Source organism: Armigeres subalbatus, chromosome 3 (genome assembly GCF_024139115.2).
Source record: "Armigeres subalbatus isolate Guangzhou_Male chromosome 3, GZ_Asu_2, whole genome shotgun sequence".
Lineage (NCBI taxonomy): Eukaryota > Metazoa > Arthropoda > Insecta > Diptera > Culicidae > Armigeres > Armigeres subalbatus.
In genome coordinates this window covers 271,109,665-271,134,917 of record NC_085141.1, presented here as the reverse complement: position 1 = coordinate 271,134,917, position 25,253 = coordinate 271,109,665, and the positions used below count along the sequence as shown (strand labels likewise).

Genomic DNA, 25,253 nt, shown 5'->3' with positions numbered 1-25,253 from the left:
TTGATAACTTAATTGATTGATAATTTGGTTGATTGGTTTGCTTGATTGGTTGGTCGGCTGTTGATAAACTGTTTTGTTGATTGCTTGATTATTTGATTGGTTGATTAATTGATTGGTTGATTGGTAGATTGTTTAATTGGTTGGTTAATTGATTGGTTGGTTATTTGGTTGATTGTTTGATTGGTTGCTGCTTGATTTGTAAATTGGTAGAATGATTGGTTGGTTAGTTGCTTGATTGTTGGTTGGTTGCCAATCGAACCAACCAATCAGGTTGTTTGGTTGATTGGTTGGTCGGCTGGTAGGTTCATATGTTGTTTTGTTGGTTGTTTGATTGGTTGATTAGTTGGTTGGTTGCTTGATTATTTGTTGGTTGCTTGATTGGTTGGTTAGTTGGTTGGTTGAACGATTGCTTGGTTGATTGGTAGCTTGCTTGAATGGTTAATGGATTGGTTGCTTGATTGGTTAGTCGGCTCGTTGTTTGAATAGTTGTTTTTTGGTTGCTTGGTTGATTGGTTAATAAGTTGATTGGTAGCTTGCTTGATTGGTTGGTTGCTGGATTGGTTGGTTAGTTGAGTGGTTGGTTATTTAGTTGATTGGATGCTTGATTGGTTATTGGTTGGTTGGTTGCTTGATTTGCTAGTTTGTAGAATGGTTGATTGGTAGGTTGTTTCATTGTTGGTTAATTGCTTGATTGGTTGGTACTTTGGTTGATTGGTTGCTTGACTGATTGATTGATTGGTTGGTCGGTTGGTTAGTTGATGTGGTTTTGTTGGTTGCTTGGTTGGTTAATTAGTTGGTTGGTTGCTTGATTGCTTGGTTGATTGGTAGCTTGCTTGAATGGCTGATTGCTGGATTAGTCGGTTGGTAGCTTAATTGGTTGGTATTTGGTTGATTGGTTGCTCTACTGGTTGTTTGAATGGTTGGTCGGCTAATTAGTTGATTAGTTGTTTTGTTGGTTGCTTTGATGGTTGGTTGATTAAATGATTCATTGGTTGGTTGCTGCTTGATTTGTTAGTTGGTTGCTTGTTTGATTGATTAGTTGGTTGGTTGATTGATTGCTTGCTTGATTGGTTGGTTATTTAGTTGATTGGTTTATTAGTTGGTTGATTGCTTGATTGTTGGTTGGTTGCTTGATTGGTTGATTAGTTGATTGGTTGCTTGACTGGCTGATTGATTGGTTTCTTGATTGGTTGATCGGCTGGATAGTTGTTATGTTAGTTGCTTGATTGGTTGATTAGTTGGTTGGTTGCTTGATTGGTTGGTAGGTTGCTTGACTGGTTGATTGATTGGTTGCTTGATTAGTTGGTCGGTTGGTTATTTAGTTGATTGATTGCTTGATTGGTTGATTGATTGGTTGGTCGGCTGGTTAGTTGATTAGTTGTTTTGTTGGTTGCTTGAATGGCTGATTGGGTGGTTAGTTTAATTATTGGTTGGTTGCTTGATTGGTTGCATGCTGGAATGGTTGATTAGTTGGTTGGACCTGGTTGGTTATTAGTTCCTGGTCGGGATTCGCTGGTTGGGAATTGAATACTTGGGTCACTTTTTAATTGGGCCTCCGCTGGTTGGGCCATGGCCCAACTAAAAAGCAACCGTATGTCAAAATTCAATGTAAACACGGAAAACGGGATTGGGCGTCATTGGACATCATTTATGATGTTCAAGTCGAAATACACGTGTTCAAATGGCTGTCAGTTGGCCCAACTAAAAAACCGAACATGGCGTGGTCTACAAAATAGTAATTGTTACCATGAAATTTTTTTCTGTGTGGTCAAACTGACAGCCCCGAACGATTTGAATCACTGCTGATTTTACTCTGAGTAGATGAAAGTTAGAGTGTAAAAAAGAGCATTCTCTCGTGCCATAAATCTGAGATGCCATAATTATCATTGATGTTGATGCACATCAGTTGTGAAGTCATCGTCATCAGTCCCCAGACGTGAGAAGACTTTTTTTTCATTTGTGAGTGAAAGATTGCTTATTAGTTTCTCGCCTTGCAATAGTGATCGTCGTCGTCTGAATTCCAGTGAAAATTAAACAGCAAATAACGGTGCAAAAGTGACGAAAAAGCGTTCGCTTCTATTTTCCGAACAGGTAAATTGTTCAACGGATGGAAATGGTGTGTTTTCGGTCCGAAATTTGTTGATTTTTCTACGCGATGTTTACGTTCTGTATATCGCCTTGGAAAAAATCTCGCCATCATCAGCCATATCGGGAGTCAGGTTATGGAAGCGAGCTGCGGCACTGATGGCTTTATGGAGGTGGATTAGGGTGCACCAAAAATGTTCTGAATCGGACTTTGTCTCTATCTCTTTGTGAAATACGCTGAGGTTGACAAGATACAGTATACGTAAAGTGCTTTACCTGCTTTACCACTCAAGGTATGGGTTATGTTTAGATTGCCTTAACGATTCGGCGGCCATCTTAGCTACATATCTTAATGTTACGGGTCGTTTTGTTTACAACATTTTCGACTCCAAAAATTTTTACATGCTTTAGATATATTTGTAAATGGGATGATTCATCATTTCATTCAAAAGTGGATTATTTGTTTCGACAATGCCTCTCTGTAGTCATGTGCAGTTAGATTACTCCATCTGACGGTTTTATTTAAGAGTATGTGGAAATGTTTGTAAACAAAGACTGGATTAGTCTCGCTAGGTCTAGACGAAATTTGTACAATAGGTATTATAGATAGTAGAATCTATAGATGAGCGAAAGCATGGCTGAGTCGATTTTTTTGACCGTGCCCGCGCGCATATGACGTCACAGCCCTTAACATTTCCATTGCAATCGTGACGTCATGCTCGTTTGGAGACACGTTTGACAGTTCGTTTGGAGACAGAGGATTTATCTTCGCTCATCTATATATTCCACTATCTATAATAGGTATTAGCTGATATAGTTTTTGTATCGTTTTCTGCAGGATGCAGTTTTCTATTGGAACACCCTGATGTAGACTGCTCATTGCAGTCCTCTCCACGAACAATTTTTTATTCATCACCTTCAACTGCTTAGCAGTTCAAGTGTTTTGGTTTTTTCTCTCAGATTTTTTCTCTGATTATGAATCTGTATCACCCACCCGATCTAGTGTGAAACGCACAGGATACACGACGACGAGAGGACAAGGAAGATGATGCTGGTGCTTGCCATTCGGAATAGGGATGAAAATGGAGAATGTATGTTCATGCTTTTCTGATCGCTGTGAGTTTCCCTCTGTTTGGAGGAGATAATGTTGATTAACATAATGTCGTGATGATCGTTGATAGACCTTTAGAGGATCATTGCTTGCAATTTCTCGAAAATATTTTCAGCATAGACCTTGGATGTAAAATTCAACACACCTTCGAAGCATTTGTTGGTATTTTGCTAAACTTTTCAATACGTACATATATGAAAGAGTTGCCAGACTCTTGTCTTTACTCTTCATTTACATTATTTTATTATATTTTAATTCATATTAACAACAGCTATAGCTATATAACAGCTATACAATACGCCATATTTTGTTTCTCCAACCAAGCTAGGAAGGACCTCCTCATATTTTGTTTATTAAGGCGAATAACAAGTTTTCCTTTCTTTTCGATGTTATATTTTCCATCGAAGATAACAGAGAAAGCCTTTTAGAATAAGTTCGGGTTATCGAAATCGAGTGTAACCTAACACTTAGGCATACGTTCTTGGTATAAGATGACGTTACTTATAATTGGAGTTACAAATTTGGGTCCACAATTAAGGGAAATCAATATTCTTTGCATAAGGTATGTGTAGCATACTGAAAATCTTTAATAATTAATCAACACTGTATTTAATTGTAAAGAGGGAGTGCTAGCTAACTCTCCACTGAACTTAAGTTAAGCTATTTAGCACTCCCTCTTTACAATTAAATGCAGTGTTGGTGCAGCGATAAACGACATTGAGGCTACTGAGAGTCGTGTCTGGCAGCGCTGGCATCGTGTCCAAGAGAAGCCAACGAAAACGCATTACACAATACCTACATCCTTCATGTTTCGCTTCGTCCATCATAAACAAAACTCGCGAGATTCTATCGCTTCCGACGGACGGTAATAAGAGAGCCGAAGAAAAAGTAATCGAAGGTAAATGAGATAGCTTTGCGTTGGAAGTTGTCATACTTGGCTAGCGTTGCTGCATTGAATAGGGTATAAGCAGTCGAACGAAAAATGTATATTGTTATTGGCTAAAGTGCTATAAAACTGACTGCGTGCATTTGAAGGAGAAGTGATTGTGAGAGTCATATTATAATATCACAAGAGTATTATGAGAATGGTGAGAAAGAGCAGCACGGAGTGTCAAGATATCGCGTCATTGTGCATTGAAGAACTTGAAAAATTCTCTCTTCATCTTGGCTGTGAATGTGTATCTTCTTCCATCAAAAATTGGATTGGGGTTTGATGTTATTACTGTTGTTCTTTTCCGCTGTAAACTTTCTAAGTGGCTACTACTGATGGATGATGGCTTGGCTCCATCCATAGGTTTCAACCTTCGAATCTTTGACTAAGTGTTGGTGTTGAGCACATCGTCTTTTGATAGACAAACTTTCATGCGAATTATCGCTGCAAAAGAAGGGTTACGTGGGAAACAGTTGTTTTTAAACATTTTGACACTAAGCTTTAGGTCAGTTTTTGTGCCCGTTCTGGATCAGACTTCCATTCTATTTGTTAGATAATACCTTGTGTTTTAAATTAATTTGTTACTCTAGCCACAATGACTCTAACCAACTTTTTCTTATTTCAGGTTTTCTTTTATTTTTGTTTTCCTTTGGTTTTCTTTCCTGGTCGCCAGCAGTTAGTGGGAGCCGGTTTCGATCCTTCTCACAAGTACGTTTCGAACCACCAACAAATTGTTGGCCGTATTCTAGCGAATCCATCACCAATTGATTAAACTAGACCACAGAACGCTTCGGAAGCCATGGCCGATCAGCAACAGTACTTCCTCAAATGGAATGACTTTCAAACTAACATGGTGACTTCGTTCCGGCACCTTCGGAACGAGAAGAGTTTCACAGATGTCAGTACACTGTACAAGTAGTAAAATAAGAGAGGATGCATAATATATTTGTTTGTTTTGATCTTTTAGGTAACACTGGCATGCGAAGGGCAGACGTGCAAAGCGCACAAGATGGTGCTATCCGCTTGTAGTCCTTATTTCAAGTCTCTGCTGGAGGTGAGTAGTTCCCACATGACAATATATATTATTGCTTTTGAGCAATATGTGGGTCGCATCAGATCGCTGCCCCATTGGCATAGGTAACTCTTAAACAAAGATAATTACTACGCATACCGTAATTTTTGTTGATTTTCCCACCTATTTAATTTTGGGAAATCAAACCATAGATTCATTTAAAGCTTTTTTTAAAGGCTGCTATTTCATGAATTATGTATCTTTTGTGGTGATCACAATGGCTATACTATGCCAAGGAAGTCTACTATTTATGTCCTCTGAAAGATGTTAGAAGGAACAGATACAAACCTTTAAAGAAGACAAAACAACACATTTTGCCTTATACTGGGCAAATGCGAACATTCGAAGAAGACAGAACATCACATTGTGCCTTATACCGAGAAAATGCGAACATTAACAATACATTTTGCTTTATTCCGGACAAATGCAAACACTTAGTGGAAGGAATACTATGAATAATAGGAAAACTAGGAAAATGCAAACATTTGAAGGAAGCAAAACAACATACTACGCTTTATATCGGGCAAATGGGAACATTTAAAGAACGCAGCACATGACATTTCGTCTAACACCGGCTAACATTTAAGGAAGATACATTTAGCGTTAAACATAATTTTCAGTCATTCCAACTTCTGAGTTCTACCAAAAGACCATATCTTACAAAAAAGTTAGAAAAGTAAGCTTAAGTCTAAATACCGCGCAACGGAGAACCGCGAAATTATATATTTACTGCGAAACAGAATACCGCCAAATTGCATATACCGCGAAACAGATTTCCGCAAAATGGTATACAAACCGCAAAATGGTTCACCGCGGAATGTTCTACCGCGAAATGTCGGACAACCCTTATAAACTATTTATAGCACAACAACATATATCGATAACATCTGATAAACTCAGAGTGATAATGAAACACGTCTGTAGTGGTTTGTGGTTTGATAATGAATGAACAATTTTTATTTTATAGCTAACGTCATATTAATTATTGGCTACTATGATCTTCGATTGTTTCCAACATCCCCTCTCAATCGAATAATCCGAGTTTGTCACGTAAGTGTTGAAATGGAACCTTAGTTAGTCCTTTGGTGAAAATAAATATCTGCCACTTGCTCCTTAGAACAAATGTATATTGGACGCAATATTTTTTTCTGAACGCAATCACGAATAAAATTATACCGTATGTCTATATGTTTTAGCCGCTTATGGTTTCGAGGTTCCTCAGCTACACGAATGCATGACTGGTTGTCTTCAAACAGTACCGTTGGTTCATTCAGCTGAAATCCGAATTCCGTCAGTAAGTTTCGAATCCATATAGCTTCACAGGCAGCTTCGCTGATTGATACATACTCAGCTTCTGTTGAAGACAAAGCAACTGAGTTTTGCTTCTTTGTTGACCATGATACCGTTGATCCGTGAACTTGAAAGACGTATCCGGAAATTGATCGCCTGCCATCTTCTCTACTTCCCCAGTCTGCGTCTGCGTATCCAATCAGTGGTGATGAACTACGATTTCGCTGATACATTAATCCAAAATCTTGTGTTCCTTTCAAATACCTCAGTATTCGTGTGTCCAGTGAACATCCGAAGGCTTTGCTTGGAAACGGCTAAAGAAATTCATCGCCGTACAAATATCTGGTCTAGATGAAATGGTCAAATATGTCAGGCAACCAAGGAGTTTCTTGAATGGGGATTTCGTCACTTGGTTGGTTTTATTCTGTTCTAACTTGATATTGGCTTCTAAGGGTGTGGAAACAGGATTACACTTTGTCATTCCAAATCTTTGTAGCATATTTGAAACATATTTAGGTTGACTAATTTTCATACAACCTGTCTTCATATCCCGCTCGATCTTTAGTCCAAGAAAATGCTTTACTTCTCCCATATCTTTCATGTCAAAACGTTTGAACATTTGATTCTTGATTTGTTGAACAAGCCCAAGATTGTTTGATACGAGCAATATATCATCCACATACAGCAGTAAGCAAATAACATTATTGTCAATAATTTTGAAATATAGACAGCTATCATAGTTTGAACGTTTGAATCCTAGCTTCATCACAAAAGAATGAAAAGCTTCGTTCCAACTTCTCGGTGCTTGCTTTAGTCCGTATAAGGATTTCTTCAAGCGACATACTAGGTTTCTATCGGCTGCATAACCATCTGGTTGATTCATGAAAATTTCTTCTTTTAGTTCTCCGTTCAAGAAAGCTGTTGTAACGTCCATTTGATGGATATGGTAATTATTTTGATTTGCAACTGCTAACAGGATTCGGGTTGTTGCTATCCGAGCTACAGGTGCAAACGTCTCGCTGTAATCAAAATCTTTTCGCTGTGAGTAGCCCTTCGCCACCAGACGAGCTTTATATCGATTGATGTTTCCATTCTCATCTCGCTTGACTCGAAATACCCATTTGCTATCGACTATATTCTTATTCGCCGGTCTTGGAACAAGCTCCCACGTGTTTGCTTTGCGCAACGATACCATTTCATCATCCATTGCTTCCTTCCAACGGTCCCTATCATCACGATTTTTCAAGTCATTAACATTGCTAGGAAGATCTTCCACGAACGCTTCTGTACTTAACGCCCATGCGATTTCCTCTTCAGCCAATAACGACATTTGAAAGTCTTTATACCAGGATGGTACTGTAATCGAACGCTTCGGTCTTGATTCTACCTCAGGAATATCATTGGGACACTTTTCAAATAATGTTGATTCAAGTTCATCTTCTTCTACATCATATGGCTCCGCTTGAGAATCTTGTTGTATATTGTCATTAACTTCATCATTAGATAATTGCTCTTCAAAATTCTTGACATAATCTGCATTGGTAATACTCTTTGTTTGATGTTTCGGAGTTGATAACACAAGTCTCATCAAAAACGACGTCTCGACATATGAAAATTTTCCTTTTCTCAGCATTCCAAATACGATAGCCATTGTTTGCGTATCCAACCATTAAATGTTTTTCAGATCTTGCATCCAGTTCTCCTCGTTGCTGCTTTGGTATATGCGTAAAAGCGATTGGTCCAAAAACTCGCAAATTATCCACATCTGGCTTTCGTTGATACCACATTTCATACGGAGTCTTGAAATCTTGCAACGCCACTATTGGGCAACGATTTCCAAGATAGGCTGCAGTTAAAACAGCTTCTCCCCACATCATTTTTGGCATCTTGGCATCCAATATTAGCGATCTTGATTTGTCTAACAAAGTCCGGTTCATCCGTTCAGCTACTCCATTTTGCTGTGGATTGTAGGGAACAGTGTACTCCATTGAAATACATCTCTGCCGACAGTGCTTTTGAAAATCGGTACTCTTATATTCTCCTCCGTTATCGCATCGTAGTCTTGCAATTTTGGTTCCAAAATAAGTTGTGACTTTTGCTTCGTAGTCCATAAAGTGTTCTAGCACCTCATCCTTCGATTGCAGCAGGTACACCACCGTAAAGTGCGTATAGTCGTCCGAAAAGGTAACAAAGTAACGCTTCTGATTCCAAGTATGAGGAACAAACGGACCCTAAACATCAGTGTGAATGAGTTCTAGTGGCCTTCGAGATTTCACTTCATGCACCTCTTCGAACGGTTTCGTTGTCTGCTTTCCAACAATTCAAACTTCACAAATATCATTACTTGGATTGCTCAGATGATTTGCTTTAGTTTTCACCATGTCATGCTTCCACAACTTCCGAAGATTACCTTCCCAAACATGGCCGAAACGTCTAGGCCAAAGTACAAAGTCATCAGTTCTTGCCACCATAGCTTTATCCTCGCTATTTTCAAGACAAACGTCCAGCTTGTACAAAGATTTTCCTCTTCTTCCAGATGCAACAACTCGATTATCTTTCTTAATCACTACCTTGCCGTTAATAAAGGTGACTTTCATTCCTTCTTGCTCTATCGTCTTACAGAAAATAAATTGCAACTCAGCTTGGGAACATATAATACTCCATCTATTTTTGCTTTCAGTCGTTTTTCGTTGACCAACATTTCAACTCGTACAGTCCCTGCCATATTTGTTTCCATGGTTTCACCACTTTTCGCTACAGCAATACGGACAGTTTCTGGCAGCTTGTACATTTCTTCAAAATGTGATTCTGAGTTCAACATATGATTTGATGCACCGGAGTCCACGTACCACTCAATTCGCTTACATTCTCCAATGCTTCCGACAATCTATGCTTCTTCATCACAAGTCGCCAAAAATGCAATATCTTCTTCAATACCTACATTTGCTTTGCCTCTGGTCTCAAATCTCTGTCGTCGATTGTTTGGTCTATAAACTTGATTACGATTCCTCTCATCCGTTGACTTTTCTTTACATTCTGATCGCTTATGGCCTGTTTTACCACAGTTGTAGCACTTGAAATTCCATCTCTTGCTAACGAAAGCCGATTCTGTATTTCCTGAAGCTTCACTTGCATTCTTATTCGCTCGCCTAGTTTCTTCATCTAGCAGACGTGTACGTACGAATTCCAAGGTCAAACGTTCCGGCTCCACTGTATCCAGTGCCATGACTAGCGCCTCGTATGATGACGATAACGTTAACAAAAGGTAACAAATTGCATCTTGCTCGTCAATCTTCGCTCCGCTTGCTTTCAGATCACGCAACAACTTGTCGAAATCTAGAAAATGACTTTGTATGTCAACTCCGTCAGACAACTTCATCGTTAAAAGCTTCCTCCTTAAGAAAATTTGACTGCCAAAACCTTTGCGTTGAAATACCTTCATGAGCGTATCCCACATATGCTTGGCAGTAAGTTTATCCTTAACATATTCCAGATGACTTTCAGCGATCCTGTGCACAATTGCAGACTTGCACTTCCGATCCTTCTGAAGCCACTCTTCGCGCTTTGCAGTCTTTTCTTTGCGAACTTCCTCAGTATCGGTTTCCAAAATTCTTGCAAAAGGTTCATCGTTAATTGACCGTTCCACACAATCTATCAAATTCCGCTCTTCTAACAAAATCTTCATCCGGAACATCCAATTATCAATATTGGTTCCATTGAAAAGCCATTTCTTGTCTTCAACATCCATTTTGAAATCCGTTCAGGTGAAAAATTTGTATGAGCTTTTGATAATTGCTTCCAGAACTTCAAATCGTCTTGTAATGCAAGATCAGTGTCTGGGCCACATAACCTGATAAACTCAGAGTGATAATGAAACACGTCTGTAGTGGTTTGTGGTTTGATAATGAATGAACAATTTTTATTTTATAGCTAACGTCATATTAATTATTGGCTACTATTGTTTCCAACAACATCTACATTAAATACATCACAATTACTGAATCAAGAATACACAACGTAGAACTTATGTGAGAAATAAATAGCTGAACATCCAAATCAGTCATCATATCGATAGGTTTATGAAAAGCTGCATGTATCTGCAAGTAGGCTCCGCCAAAGCGACCGTGTGCCACTCAAAGCGCACAAGTCCAAGTTCTGATGCTAAGTGGGACGCTAAACAGACCTGACACGACGACCCTCCGGCGAGACAGGAGGTTTGCGCAGGCCCAATAAACCGCCCATAAAAACAACCATTACAAACAACATAGAAGATAATACGACTCGATACAATCGGCAACGACCTAGGCGACGAATAAAGGGTCAAGATTGAAACTGCAAGTCGCTAGGCTTCGCAGGTTGCGACATGATAATCTACGATGAATTACATCCCCGCAACTTCGACGTCGTAGCGCTGTAGGAAATCTGCTGGACAGGACAGAAAGTGTGGAAAAGCGGGCATCGAACCAAAGCTGTGGCACCACCAACGAGCTGGGAACCGGCTCCATAGTGCTGGGCAAGATGCGCCAACGCGTGATTGACCGGCAGCCAAGGAACGCAAAGATGTGCAAGCTGATGATGAAAAGCCGTTTCTTCAACTATAGCATCATCAACGTGCACTGCCCACACGAAGGGTGACCCGACGACGAGAAAGAAGCGTTCTATGCACAGCTAGAGCAGACTTACGATGGATACCCACTGCGCGACCTCCAAATCGTTATCGGCGACAGGAACGCTCAGGTTGGTCCAGTGCGAAGATCCCGTTAAGGTTATTCCGCTAGTGAAGAAAGGTGCCGATACCAGCAGAATGAGCTTCGTTTCGTTCAAGGTCCGATTAGCCGTAAGACTAAAGGAAGTCGCACTCAGCCCAGACACCTGGCCAGGGTTGTAAATATTCGGCAGCACTGGATGAAGGTGATGTTTTTTATATCATGTTTTTATTCTCTTCCTGCTTTGAAATCAACCTCACATTCCCGGAGAGGCAGAAAAGTAAACAACAGAACTCACATCACCCACTGCGCCGCGAAGATGAAATTTACCACAGCAAAATGTACACATTCACCCAGCAAATTGAAAAAATTCACCACGCGTTTAAATGGGCCACTCACAGTCATACGGTAAGGCGCGAACTGAGCAGCCTGAATGCGAAATTGAATTGTCGGTGCTGGAAATGATTTTTCGGCTGCACCCAGTCGCACTCACCACGGCGGCGATGAAGGCGACTGCAGATTATACTGAGATCCATGTTTTTCACTGCATTGACTGTGAAATATTTCTACTCTGCACCTGGCCGACAGGAATATTTTTCCGAGAGTTTGAGGACCTCTCAAAAAACCTATGGATGCCCCGTGTGAACACGCCGTCTGTCGTCATATCTCCAGACCCGAACGCCTCCCAGTTTCTGACCCCCACTTCCGGACAGGATCCGGCATGTTGATTGAAAACCACTGCGAAACCGCCCAACGTCCTTCCGTACGATGCCAAATCACCTCTCCTGAAGACTCCGCATCACCCAGACGCACAATAGAAAGCTTGTTGGAAGCCCCTGATCGCCCCAATCTAGTCCCGCTCTCTGCTGCCTCCGATCATCATAGCCGTCTGGGTCTGAGATTGGTGGTAGAAAAGGGGGCTTCCACCACGCTTGCACAGGCAAGTATTCTTCTGATTGTACTTCTCTGCGTGACGATTTTTCCTGGAAGTACAGTTTTTTCGTTCTGGAAGTACATAAATGAACAAAGGAAACAAGCTGGGCTTCCTACAACAATGACTCTGGACGAGGAAGTGGCCACTACACCCCAATCCAATCCTGTCAGCTATTTGCCGACAAGTTTGTGAGCACCTATTGTAACGAAGTCATCTCTGATGTCACAATCGCTGAGGCTGCTAACAACGTTCCTGCAGTTAAAATCATCCATGAGTCCAGGTCCGGATGGCATTCCGTCTGCGTTCTTGAAAAGGCACATCGAACTTCTGCTCGCTCCCTTTCAACTGATTTTCAAGAAATCGCTATCCAGTGGACTTTTTCCGTCCGTGTGGAAAACCGCTACAATGTTTCCCGTGTACAAGAAGGGCGATCGAAAAGATGTCAACAATTATCGCGGCATCTCATCTTTGTGCGCTGCATCCAAATTATTCGAGCTAGTTATAACAGAACCACTAATATCTCACTGTAAGCAACATCTGAGTGCCGATCAACATGGGTTCATCTCATGCAGATCTACGACCACTAATCTTTTGTGCCTAACTTCGAGCATTACCGACAGCTTTGTGCAGAAAGCACAAACGGACGTTGTCTTTATGGACCTATCTGCAGCTTTTAATAAAATTATCATGGGTACGAAATTGGAAAGACTTGGCATTGCTGGTTATCTTTTGCGCTGGTTCCATTCATATCTCACCGGGCGGAGACTGTCTGTCATGGTAGGCAATTCTCAGTCCACTGAATTTTTGGCAACCTCAGGCATTCCTCAGGGAAGCCATCTTGGCCCCTTGATATTCCTCTTGTATTTCAACGATGTAAACAATGTGCTTCGAGGACCGCGACTATCGTATGCGGATGATATGAAGCTCTATGCACTAATTCGGTCTATCTCTGACGCAATGGACCTATAACAAGATATTAATTCATTTGCGGCTTGGTGCACATTGAACCGGATGGTTGTCAATCCTAGCAAATGTTCCGTGATCTCTTTCACTCGTGTACATCAGCCAATAATTTACAACTACGAGCTCAATGGAATTGTGATGCAACGTGTGAACTGTATAAAGGATCTTGGTGTTATTCTAGATACGCAGCTAACATTCAAGCATCATGTCTCTTACGTGATTGAGAAGGCTTCTAGAACATTAGGATTCATCTTTCGCGTCGCCAAGGGTTTCACCGATGTTTATTGCTTGAAATCACTGTACTGTTTGCTGGTTCGATCTACGCTGGAATATTGTTCCGCTGTATGGCATCCTAATTACCAGAACGGATCAGTAAGAATTGAATCTGTTCAACGCCGCTTCATTCGTTTTGCTCTTCGGTTGCTTCCATGGCGAAACCCATTCCGGTTACCAAGTTATAGCAGCCGTTGTCAATTAATTAATCTTGAAAGCCTACAATTGCGGAGGCACATTGAACGGGCCATGGTCGTTGCTGATACGCTTCAAGGCAGAATCGACTGACCTGAAATTCTGGAATCAGTAAACTTGAACGTTCGACCTAGGGCACTGCGAAATAACGGAATGCTGAAGATACCTTGTTACGGTTGGGTTTATTAAGTTCGAATGGTTGTAAATATTCGATCGAGTCTGTATCGTTTGTGCTATATTGTGTCTGTTTTATTTGTTGGTTCTGTGTCTGGACTCAAAAGAGAAGCCTGAAAATAGGCAATAAAATGTTTAGTTGTGATTTGTTCCAGACACAGACATCGAATCGTGGATGCCAAATGGCATTAATTGATTCGGGGTGCCCAAATAGGATAAGAATCCTACACAAAGGCTCAGCTATGAATACAGCAAACTAATTGCTGTAGACAAAAAGCGCAATACGCAATAAAAATATACATGCGGGATTTGACTGATGGACCAAAATCTCATATGAAACCTCGTCATTTCCCGTAGTGGGCACCACCTAGCCGTCTCTCTCAGGGCACCAGGAGAGAACGTGCATTATTTTAATTTGTTAATTGTTACATGTTGATAGTTAATCTTTATGTTGTTATAAAATAATTGTAACGTGGGGCCTGTTACACTGGCGCCCAGCTAAAAAACCCACAATGATACGAATGCAGATTTGAGATTACGACAAGTATCGATTTGATTGTTTAGTGTGGGATTCATTTGATTTTTCGCGAGAATCATTTGTAATCCAATTTAATTGTAGGATCAACAGAGTTAGTTAAGTGTAGTAAAGAATCTGATTATAGGACAATTTGCCAAGACTCGTTGGCGTTCAGGCAACTTTTGGTAGGATTTGCTACCGTTATTAAGATTTAGAATAGATTTAGTTTTTGAGATTTGTGGCTTAGGTTAAGTTTCCAGTCTGTTAGTCCTCTAGTCAGATTTTTCGTCACTAGCTGACTTAAGATTTTTTCAAGAATCGGTTCTTCGATTCATGAAAAAATCTGTGCTGTTGGATAAGGTTGTGTTACGGTTGGGTTTATTAAGTTCGAATGATTGTAAATATTCGATCGAGTCTGTATCGTTTGTGCTATATTGTGTCTGTTTTATTTGTTGGTTCTGTGTCTGGACTCAAAAGAGAAGCCTGAAAATAGGCAATAAAATGTTTAGTTTTGATTTGTCCCAAGTTTGATCCAGACACAGACATCGAATCGTGGATGCCAAATGGCATTAATTGATTCGGGGTGCCCAAATAGGATAAGAATCCTACACAAAGGCTTAGCTATGAATACAGCAAACTAATTGCTGTAGACAAAAAGCGCGATGCGCAATAAAAATATATCTGCGGGATTTGGCTGATGGACCAAAATCTCATATGAAACCTCGTCATTTCCCGTAGTGGGCACCACCTAGCCGTCTCTCTCAGGGCACCAGGAGAGAACGTGCATTATTTTAATTTGTTAATTGTTACATGTTGATTGTAACGTGGGGCTTGTTACAACCTTTTTGAAGAACGAATTACGGACAACGTGGAGCGATGGTGGGTCTACAGCGGGCATTCGAAAGACGATTCGTCGTAATTTTACAAGGGCTTATTCTGCCATGTTTCATAATTAACGATGATTTTATCATAAATTAGCAGACCCGACGAACTTTGTTTCGTCTAAAATTGATCTATTGTCTGATTAGTTCTCGAGTCATGCAGAAATTGCTGGTTCATTTGTATGGGAGCCCCCCTTTCCAAAAAGGGGAGGGGTCTCAAACCATCTTAAGAACCTTCTCCGGCCCCAGAAACACATAACATAAGTGTAACTCCGAAGAGAAACCGAAGCAAAAAGTTGACCCCCTTTGCTTCTCGCCAAAGTTGTATAACTGGTATGGGGAACATCGTTCTGTCACATGAGAAAAGCGACACGGAACTAAAAAGTGGTATAAAAGTTAAGTCCTGCACAGACAAATAAATTAACCCAAAAATTGAGTCTCATCATTTTGTATGCGGTACGCAGTCGTGTCACTTTTTTTTCTCAATGAAGCAAATATTCAAATATACTACCATATCAATCTCATTCATTTTAAGGTACCGTCGTTCGGGGTGACATTGGGCCTAGGGGGTAAGATTGGCCCAAAAACGAAAAATGTTTCAACTCATTATATCTCAGCTTCTGTTACGAATTTGATGAAAACTTCAAACGGTTCGAAATTATATGAAAATTCACGTCTAGGAAATCACAAAACAAATTCCAAGAACTAATTGTGCTCGTACCATAATGCTTGGAATTTGAATGTAAAATTATTGATCGAATGAAACCGTATTAAAATAGTGTCAGTAATGCCCCACAAATCTATTACATAACTAGTTTTAAGATCGATGGATACCTGGTTATCATGTTACGATAATCTGTTGTTATTTTATCGAATTTTATGAATATTTATATAGCGGTTCTGGTTTTTCTTGGCAACGAGCAATGCACGCTGAAAAGGGGTGAGATTGGGCCAAGCCTTTCTTTGATTTGCCATATATAGTTGATAAGAGCCGTAATGTAGGCAATTATGTTTAATGAACGATTGAATCATTGCATCGTCACCGCTGAACTTTATTGTACTTGGCCCAATGTCACATACATGGAGCATACCACATTTTGGCCCAATGACATCACACAAGATTAATTTTACAAAATTAGGCTTCCATTAAGCAAAATAGGATAATCAACTTGATTTCAACCCCTACATATTTTGGACCCTTCCGGCGACATTTTTTGATTTCTGAGCTAAAATCAATGCCGCTGCTAATCCAGCATTGTCTTCATGAAGGATATATTGCTGCGCATATGTTTGACTAGTTTCCTGTGCGAAAATAACGATACTTGGATGAAATTTAAATGAAATCATTTGTTCAAAAAGACAAGCGTTATAATGCGTTACGCTTCAAACCATATATGTATCGTTGAAAATCTCAGAACGAACACAATCAGTTCATGTAGAAATTGTGAATTTAAATCGATGCAATATTCTCATTCAAGCATCCCAATCAAAAGATAAGACTTTGCTTTAGCTTAAATGACCTGGTTAAATTGAAAATTCATCTTTGAACAGACTAAAATGAGGGTGTCCAAAATGTGTAGGGGGAGGTGGTCGGTTGCCGACACTGGTCGCTTGTCGCTTGAAATATCCAATATTTAAAACATGTGCACATGTGTATTTCACTTCAAAAACATATTTTTTTTTTCAATTATCGTAACTTAATTTAATTTATTCCTAAACGTTTACCATCACTGCACCAAAACAAAACAACTGCTTTCAGTTGACGTCTGACGTGATTATCTTTCTCTGTCAAGCTCATTGGAAGGGAAGGATTCGATGGCTTGCTGCTTCTCATTGTATTTGAAATTTATCTTTGAAATTACGCTTTGGCAAAAAAATTGGATATCGTATGTATGTTCTGATTATGCTTCTGAATAATAATGCAAATTTACTGACAAAATTTAACTCACATTAATTGTTGTTTCAAACCTAATTTTGTAATGATCACACTAAATCAACCAAAATTTTCAAAGTAGAATGGGTGACTTCCCAACAAACATTGAAGGTGAGTGAAGCGCTTATATAGCCAAAAATAGTTTTCTTCAGCTAAAAAACTAGCTTATTCAGCTTTAATTGTTTGTTGGATTTTTCACGGTGGGAATAATGATGCTTGGTGGTCATATGGCTACCGCATCTGTCTCATACGCAGGAGGTCGTGGGTTCAATCCCAGGCCCGTTCCATTATCTTCCCACTTTGCATCTTTCTATATACTTCTCAAGTTCTTGCAATCGTTAGAACTGAAAATGGAGTCCCATACCGTTTCCATCGTCTAACTATTCCTTTAAGAGCTGTTCTATCATTCTGTTAGAATTGAAAATGAACGGAAAAGCACGTTTCCTGCATATCAATAAGAATATATAATCATTTCTTTCCTTTCACATCGGCAATTCATTCACCAAAACGATTCTCTGCCATAGAACCTAACCTCCTAATTCCAATCAAATTCCGCATGAAACTTGGCAAGTGCAAAGATGTTCTTGGCTTGCAGTGGGGCGAGTAATTGCATCAACATTCCTCCCCATCCCCGATTACCTTAAGGACGTGGCTGGCGTCATAATTGACCATTGAAAGTCTAGTCTATTACCATTGTTCTGGTCAATCACGGTGTAGCAACTAAGAAGTGTACGTTCCTCAAGTTCAAAATGAGTGACTTTTTCACGGTGGAAATAATATCAACAAAAAACAGTACCCATTAATGGGCAAAGTCATCTAACCGTGTAAGGTTTGGTTGTGTTTACTATATTTTTTTCCGTGTTTCGAATGTGAACTGGTATAATGCCTTTGACGTTACGATGTTCTCTATACCACCTTTGAATCTGTACTTGGGTACAGCTTTTTGAGCCCGAGTTACCCATATGTTATGTGCCAAAAACCTCTGCATACAAAATTTCACGCCGATCGGTTCAGTAGTTTCCGAGTCTATAAGGGTCAGACAGACAGAAATTCATTTTTATGTATATAGAAGAGAAGAAGAAGATACTTTTATTAGTATTGATTAGGATAAGCATCATTAGGACCTAAGTTGTCTGTTGATGAATCAAACAATAAAGAATGAAAGGCGATAAGCTAGATTGTAGCAACTACCTCGCAATCACATTGCTGAACGCCGCCTACAAGGTACTCTCCCAAATTTTATGCCGCCGACTAACACTAATTGCAAGAGAGTTCGTGGGGCAGTACCAGGCGGGATTTATGGGTGAACGCTCTACCACAGATCACGGTTGATCAAGGCGACGATGGATCGGGTGATGTGCGTAGTTCGAGTTTCAGGGGTATTCTCGAGTCCCGTTTGAAACGCGCAGAGGGTTACGGCAAGGTGATGGTCTCTCGTGTTTGCTATTCAACATCGCTTCGGAGGGAGTAATACGAAGGGCAGGGATTGACACGAGTGGTACAATTTTCACGAAGTCCACCCAGTTACTTGGTTTCGCCGACGACATTGATATTATGGCACGTAACTTTGAGAGGATGGAGGAAGCCTACATCAGACTGAAAATCGAAGCTAAACGGATTGGACTAGTCATCAACACGTCGAAGACAAAGTACATGATAGGAAGAGGCTCAAGAGAGGATAACGTAAGCCACCCACCACGAGTTTGTATTGGCGGTGACGAAATCGAGGTGGTAGAAGAATTCGTGCACTTGGGCTCACTGCTGACCTCCGTTAACGATACCAGCAGAGAAATTCGGAGACGCAGCATGGCAGGAAATCGTACGTACTGGCGAGGCATAGGAGGCGAATGAACCACGTTTTGCATGAGCTGCTGGTAGAACCATCCATCGTTCACACCGCGAAAATCGGACAACTGCGGTGGGCCGGGCACGTAGCCAGAATGTCGGACAGTAACCCGATGAAAATGATTCTCGACAACGATCCGACGGTCACAAGAAGGCGAGGTGCACAGCGAGCAAGGTGGATCGATCGGGTGGAAAATTGTTTGCGGACCCTGCGTAGACTGCGTGGTTGGCGACGTGTAGCCATGGACCGAGCCGAATGGAGAAGGCTCTTATATACCGCACAGGCCACTTCGGCCGTAGTCCGAATAAATAAAATAATCGATACACTTTTCTAAAGCTGCGGTGATAAATATTTCCTTACAAAACGATGTGTTATCGCTCAATGATTGATTTATGTGCGTGATGAGTTAACATTTTATCCTATGGCCTATGTCAATATTACCTCCGGTAACTCTATTTAAAATTGACTAAATCGGATTCCGACCCCACATTTCAAGAATGGAGACGGGCTTGGTAGTCATATGGCTACTACTTCTGCCTCATACGCAGGAGGTAGTAGGTTCAATCTCAGGTCCGTTCCATTCTTCTACTTTGTATCTTTCTCTATATTTCTCATGTTCTAGCAATCACTAAAGCTGGAAATGGACTTCCATACCGTTTCCATTTCTATACTATACCTTCAACTTGACTATTCTAGTAGAAACTGCTAGAATTGGAAATGAACGGGAAAATCTCGTTTCCTCCTACATCCAATAAGAAATTCTATCAGTTGCTTTCTCCTATCTGTCACATTAGCAGCTCGTTAACCAAGACGAACCTCTGCCCCTCGAACCTAACCCAAAAAATTCCAACAAATTTCACATGAACTCGTGGCAAGTGCAGAGGTATATTCGGCTTGTAGTGGGCGAGTGATTGCATCATTTCCTTCCCCTTCCCTACATTGACTTGCATTCTGACGTGGCATGCGCCAGTGTGACCTAACAATGAGATCACCAGTACTTGTACATTGATGATGAGTGTTATGGAAAGTACACACGGTCAATCAGTTTGACTAACATTGACTCCACCTCTCGTTTGTTCAAACATCCTTCAAGTTTTACCAACAGCGGCACGAATAATAAATTTATTCGACCAACAATATCACACCCGAACGACCGAAGCGCCAACTTGAGCACCAACCATCAAAAAATATATGGGGGTTTGTAAAACTTCACTACAAATGCTCAAACATGTTCGGCGAACCTTGACTCAACCCCCAACTACTCAAACCAAAATCAAACCGTTTTAATTTTTTTCAACCGAGCCGCCAACTGTCAAATGGTTGTTCGAACAACTTCACACACGTTCAAACAAAGCAGCAACCGAAGCGTTTTCTTGGAGGCGGAGTCAATGTTCGTCAAACTGCTTGACTGTGTGTACGTTCCATTAGTCCCAAGCAAAGCTAAAATAATTTACCGTGTTCGGTAGCAAAAATACATTTCATACGGTAAAAATAAACAATTACTGAATACGGTAAGCACATCACCAAACAAAATGTAAAATGACGAGTGAATTACAGAAATACGGTAAACCGAAATCAACTGTCAAACTGTCAGCCATTATACGAATCGAAGAACCTTTCTGTTCTATAGACGAATCCAAGTAAAAATAAGAAGAAGACACACGACGGTGTTAGCTTTGACAGATCCTACAGCGTAGCATAGGAAGATCATTTTGAAATGCTTATAAAAAATTCTAGACAAAATGTAATTAAAATCTGATTGATGTACGATACGGAAAATTACTTATTTGGAAGCTTATCTCATTTTTTTTGTATATTTTCCAAAAATGTTTCTATCAGAAACTTCGGAACTTTTTCCGTATCATACATCAATCAGATTTTACTTAGAATTTATTATAAGCAATTTAAAATGATCTTCCTATGCTGCGCTGTAGGATCTGTCAAAATAAACACCGTCGTGTGTCATCTTCTTATTTTTACTCGGATTCGTCTATAGTGATCGGCAGTTTAAAAGTTTTGCCTCGCGGCCGGAATTGAAAGTCTGGAGAAGTGGAAGTGAAAGTTCACGCTTATCTTTTCAAAAGGACCTAAGTAACATTTTTTTCATGAATTAATTTGAATAGCGCAATCAACAGAACAACATGAAAGCTTTTGATTGCAGTACTCAAATTAATTTATGAAAAAAATATTACTTAGGTCTTTTTGAAAAGTTAAGCGAGAGTTAAATTTTATTCAATTTTTTTTGCATATTTAAGAAAGTAAGCATGTTGAAATTAATTATATTTTATAAGCACATTTGATAAGCTTTTTTTTTTTAATATTCGATGCACAGGTTGAAGAAAACTTCACTTCGGAAAAATTCCCATGCAATCGACACTCATCGTCCGTGGTCCGGAGCATTTATTACGCTATTTGTTGGCGAATTCTTACAGGTTCTCGATACGCATCGGGCTTCCTGCAGCATTTTAGATATGCGATTGGCGCTTACCTGGATACTGGCCGTTGCCTTTCGTGCGTTATGCAGACTATCCGGTCCGATCACCGGTCTGTACATTTTTTCCCTCCTATCCTACCTGAGCGTTCATGTCAACGATGACGATTTTGACGTCACGCAGTGGGGGTCCATCGTATGTCTGCTCCAGAACGCTCATTTCTCGTGGTCGGGTCGCCCTTCGTGTGGGCAGTGCACGTTGATGATTTCACGCAATGAAATGTTTTTTAAACTCAATGATATTATTTATAAAAACAACAAAAATAATTATTGTTCCCGGCTAATAATTTTATTCGTTGAATTCAACAATAAATTAGATTTGATTAGACGAAAAATATTGTTTCTACAATGTTCCAAAACAGCAAACAAAATATTTTTTTTTTTAAATTGACAATATAGTGTTGACCCGATTTTGTCACTCACCAATTTTGTCTACCCCTGATTTTATCACGTCCCGATTTTATCACTTTTTCGACCCGATTTTGTCACCCCAAAAAAAAAAGTTATTCTTTTTATTTTCGTAAATAATATCACAAACAACATTGATTTCCATGAAATAACTTCCACCGCCTGCAGTTCATTACGAACGACTTCTAAGTACCTGGGAAATATTCTGTAAGCAATTTCGACAAGAAATAACGGGTACCGTTCACGCATTTGGCCTTTCCAAGGCATAAAATGATTCATAGTTGTGGAATGAATTAAAAAATTGGAAATATTTTTTTTCCAATTTTGTCACATATGGAGTGATAAAACACCCCAAAATTCACCAGGGGGGTAATAAAATTGGGATATTACTGTAATATAGAAACACAAATCACGAAACTTATAAAGTACAACGGTAACCCACTTTTCATTCTCACGCAGATATGAATAAATTACCTTCTTCGCCTTACAAATAAAGAACCCAGAACCCCCACCATTTGAGAGCAAACTCCGTTGCTTCTGGCAGCCCCGCCCATCATTCACGAAAACTCTCGTCTTTCTTTCTCAAACAGGAAAACCCTTCCAAACACCCTATCATCATCCTGAAGGACGTGTCTTACAGCCACCTGCAGGCGATCCTAGAGTTTATGTACGCCGGCGAGGTCAACGTTTCCCAGGAACAACTGCCGACGTTTCTGAAAACCGCCGATAGACTGAAAGTGAAGGGCCTCGCAGAGACCCCGACGAATATCAAGCGAGAGGGTTAAGCGAAGATGATGGCTACGGGGTGTGTTGTTGCGCTAGGCCGTAATCTTTCGTTTTCGTTATGTGCTACAACTGCTGTGCTCGCCTTAAAACAAATTCGATCGGTGAACCAATTTCAATTGGCAGTTAATTGGCTCTAAACCAGACTCTCCAATACTAGACCCAGCAGTGGACGGACATTCGGATCATGGAATTCCTAGAGCGAGAGCAACGAGCGAGCAGAGAAAAATGTCGAAAGGTAAATATTTGCTTAACCATTATACCCAGAAACATACGCATATGTTAAACGAAAGATAGTGAGCGTGCGAACGTGCGTATAGTAAGAATATTAAAGTTAAACTATAATTATACATGAAACACTAGCGGAAGTGAGGAACGAAGAACCAACAATTCCGCGTCAATTTTAGTTTCCACTACCGATGATAAAGGTAAATTCCAAAATAATAATGAACATTGAAGACAAGAGCAGTTATCTTCCTATAATTTTATTCGGTTATATTTGATTAAGGTGAGACGATGCACTTTTTCATTTCTTTGTGCAGTCGAAATATGGTTTAATCAAGTACACTGGTCGTGCTTTGATGGAATGAATATTAAAGCAGATATTTTCTACTGTTTTTCTGATTAGTGTTTGAAAGAATATGCGATAAATTAATTGCATACAAAAATGCGATGACATAAAACAGTTTCAGCTTATCTCTTCTAAGTTCGCTAATCAGAAAAACCTATCAGTAGAAGCCAAATTTTCAGGACCATTTGAGCCCTCTCAATCTTCAAGTAAGTAAAGTTCCAGTTGTGCAGCTTTGAAATCCAAAATCACAATTGGTACATCAGTTTTAGTTGGATCAGATATGCGTGTTTTCAGTGAGAGAGGAAAAAATGTAAATATGAGAGAATTGATAAATGGGGAAATGTATCAATGCTAACTAATTAGGAAAGGCGCACTTGAAAAAATGCGAAAGTGCTGGCAATTCAGATAAACTTATGACACGAGGAAGACCCACGCGGAATATATACTAAAGAATGGATCAATTTTAAAGTAGGAAATATATATTACTTACAAGTGCATGATTATCTTCTTTATTTTATTTTTACATAGGTTACCTTTCATTTCTTATGAAGTCACTTAAGTTTCACCGATAAAAAAATCAAATCGAATCAATGTCCCTCAACTTCTTATCGAGTATATATTACGCAATTTGGTTTAGACGTGTTTAATGCTATTACATTATATTTTTTTGTTAGCACAATTGTATTTCACGAGACAGTAAAATTTTGTAGGAATTACATTGAAAAAAAAATTTCAGCGTTTTCTCTGAATCCGAAAGCCTTAAGTTTTGTATTTTGTGAAGTAAACCTCCATCGCTGGTAAGAACATTTGATCGACCATCAACTGTACTGCCAGATATGCTTCAATACTCTCCGAAGGTTCAAGAGTTGAGAAATTTCGACAGTAATTTGTATTAAACCAAATCAAATAAGTTAATTACGCACACGCGATACAATCAGTGAAGCTCTTCTGGGCCCTCCGGTTTCGTCCAATCTGTAACGATTGTTGGGACAGTATGTTGATGATCTCGTACGGTCCGAAAAACTAAGGCTTCACCTTTTGGACTACACCGAATTGTGTTTTATCGCCACGCGCCTTAAACCTAACACCTCGGTCACAAGGCTGGTTTACAGTTCAGAAAACGTGTCCGGGGGATTTGGTACGGGATTTCACTTCGGGTTTTGCCACTGTTTCCGTGATTGGGTTTACACTTCTGGGTTTTGGTTCGGATTTCTTTGTTTAACCCTTTACAAGGCAGACGAATCTAAACAATAAATTAACAAAAACAGCATTAAGACACAATATTTTTTTTATTTATTTATCAGACTAAGGCCGGAGTGGCCTGTGCTTCACATAAAAGTCTTCTCCATTCAGCTCGGTCCATGGCTGCACTTCGCCAGCCACGCAGTCTGCGGAGGGTCCGCAAATCGTCCTCCACCTGATCGATCCACCTTGCCCGCTGTGCACTTCGCCTTCTTGTTCCCGTCGGATCGTTGTCGAGAACCATTTTCACCGGATTATTTTCCGACATTCTGGCTACGTGCACTGCTCACCGCAGTCTTCCGATTTTCGCGGTGTGAACGACGGATGGTTCTCCCAACAGCTGATGCAAATCGTGGTTCATTCGCCTCCTCCACGTACCGTCCGCCATCTGCACCCCATCATAGATGGTACGCAACACTTTCCTTTCGAAAACTCCCAGTGCGCGTTGGTCCTCCACGAGCATCGTCCAGGTCTCGTTCCGTAGAGAACTACCGGTCTAATAAGCGTTTTGTAGATAGTCAGTTTGGTACGGCGGCGAACTCTATTCGATCGGAGCGTTTTGCGGAGTCCAAAGTACGTACGATTTCCTGCCACTATGCGTCTCCGAATTTCTCTGCTGGTATCGTTATCGAAGGTCACCAGTGAGCCCAAGTGCATGAATTCTTCAAACACCTCGATTTCGTCACCACCGATAAAACTCGTGATGGGTGGCTTGCGTTGTCCTCTCTTGAGCCTCTTCCTATCAATGCCACCGTCTTCGACGTGCTGATGACTAGTGCAATCCGTTTAGCTTCGCTTCTCAGTCTGATGTAGGCTTCTTCCATCCTCTCAAAGTTACGTGCCATGA

The 25,253-nt window shown here is 40.2% G+C and overlaps 1 protein-coding gene across 4 annotated transcripts; it reads left to right on the top strand.

The window, feature by feature from the left end:
- Nucleotides 1–1,935: 1,935 nt before the first annotated feature.
- On the top strand, nucleotides 1,936–23,894 carry LOC134224284 (longitudinals lacking protein-like). 4 transcript variants are annotated; one of them, XM_062703617.1, is made up of 4 exons: nucleotides 1,936–2,091; nucleotides 4,753–5,025; nucleotides 5,095–5,181; nucleotides 22,401–23,894. In XM_062703617.1, exons 2-4 carry the CDS (start codon nucleotides 4,927–4,929, stop codon nucleotides 22,593–22,595), a joined length of 381 nt encoding a protein of 126 aa, XP_062559601.1. In that variant the 5' UTR covers nucleotides 1,936–2,091; nucleotides 4,753–4,926; the 3' UTR covers nucleotides 22,596–23,894. The 4 variants fall into 4 exon arrangements, with proteins under 4 accessions (XP_062559601.1, XP_062559603.1, XP_062559604.1 ...); XM_062703619.1 differs by lacking the exon at nucleotides 1,936–2,091 and adding an exon at nucleotides 3,952–4,094; XM_062703620.1 differs by lacking the exon at nucleotides 1,936–2,091 and adding an exon at nucleotides 4,118–4,242.
- The last annotated feature ends 1,359 nt before the right edge of the window (nucleotides 23,895–25,253 follow it).

Excerpts from the sequence above, each read along its gene's own strand:
- LOC134224284 (XM_062703617.1), top strand. The coding sequence starts at position 4,927 with ATGGCCGATCAGCAACAGTACTTCCTCAAATGGAATGACTTTCAAACT. Across the intron at positions 5,026-5,094 it reads ACGAGAAGAGTTTCACAGAT|GTAACACTGGCATGCGAAGG; the intron begins GTCAGTACACTG and ends TTGATCTTTTAG. Across the intron at positions 5,182-22,400 it reads ATTTCAAGTCTCTGCTGGAG|GAAAACCCTTCCAAACACCC; the intron begins GTGAGTAGTTCC and ends TTTCTCAAACAG.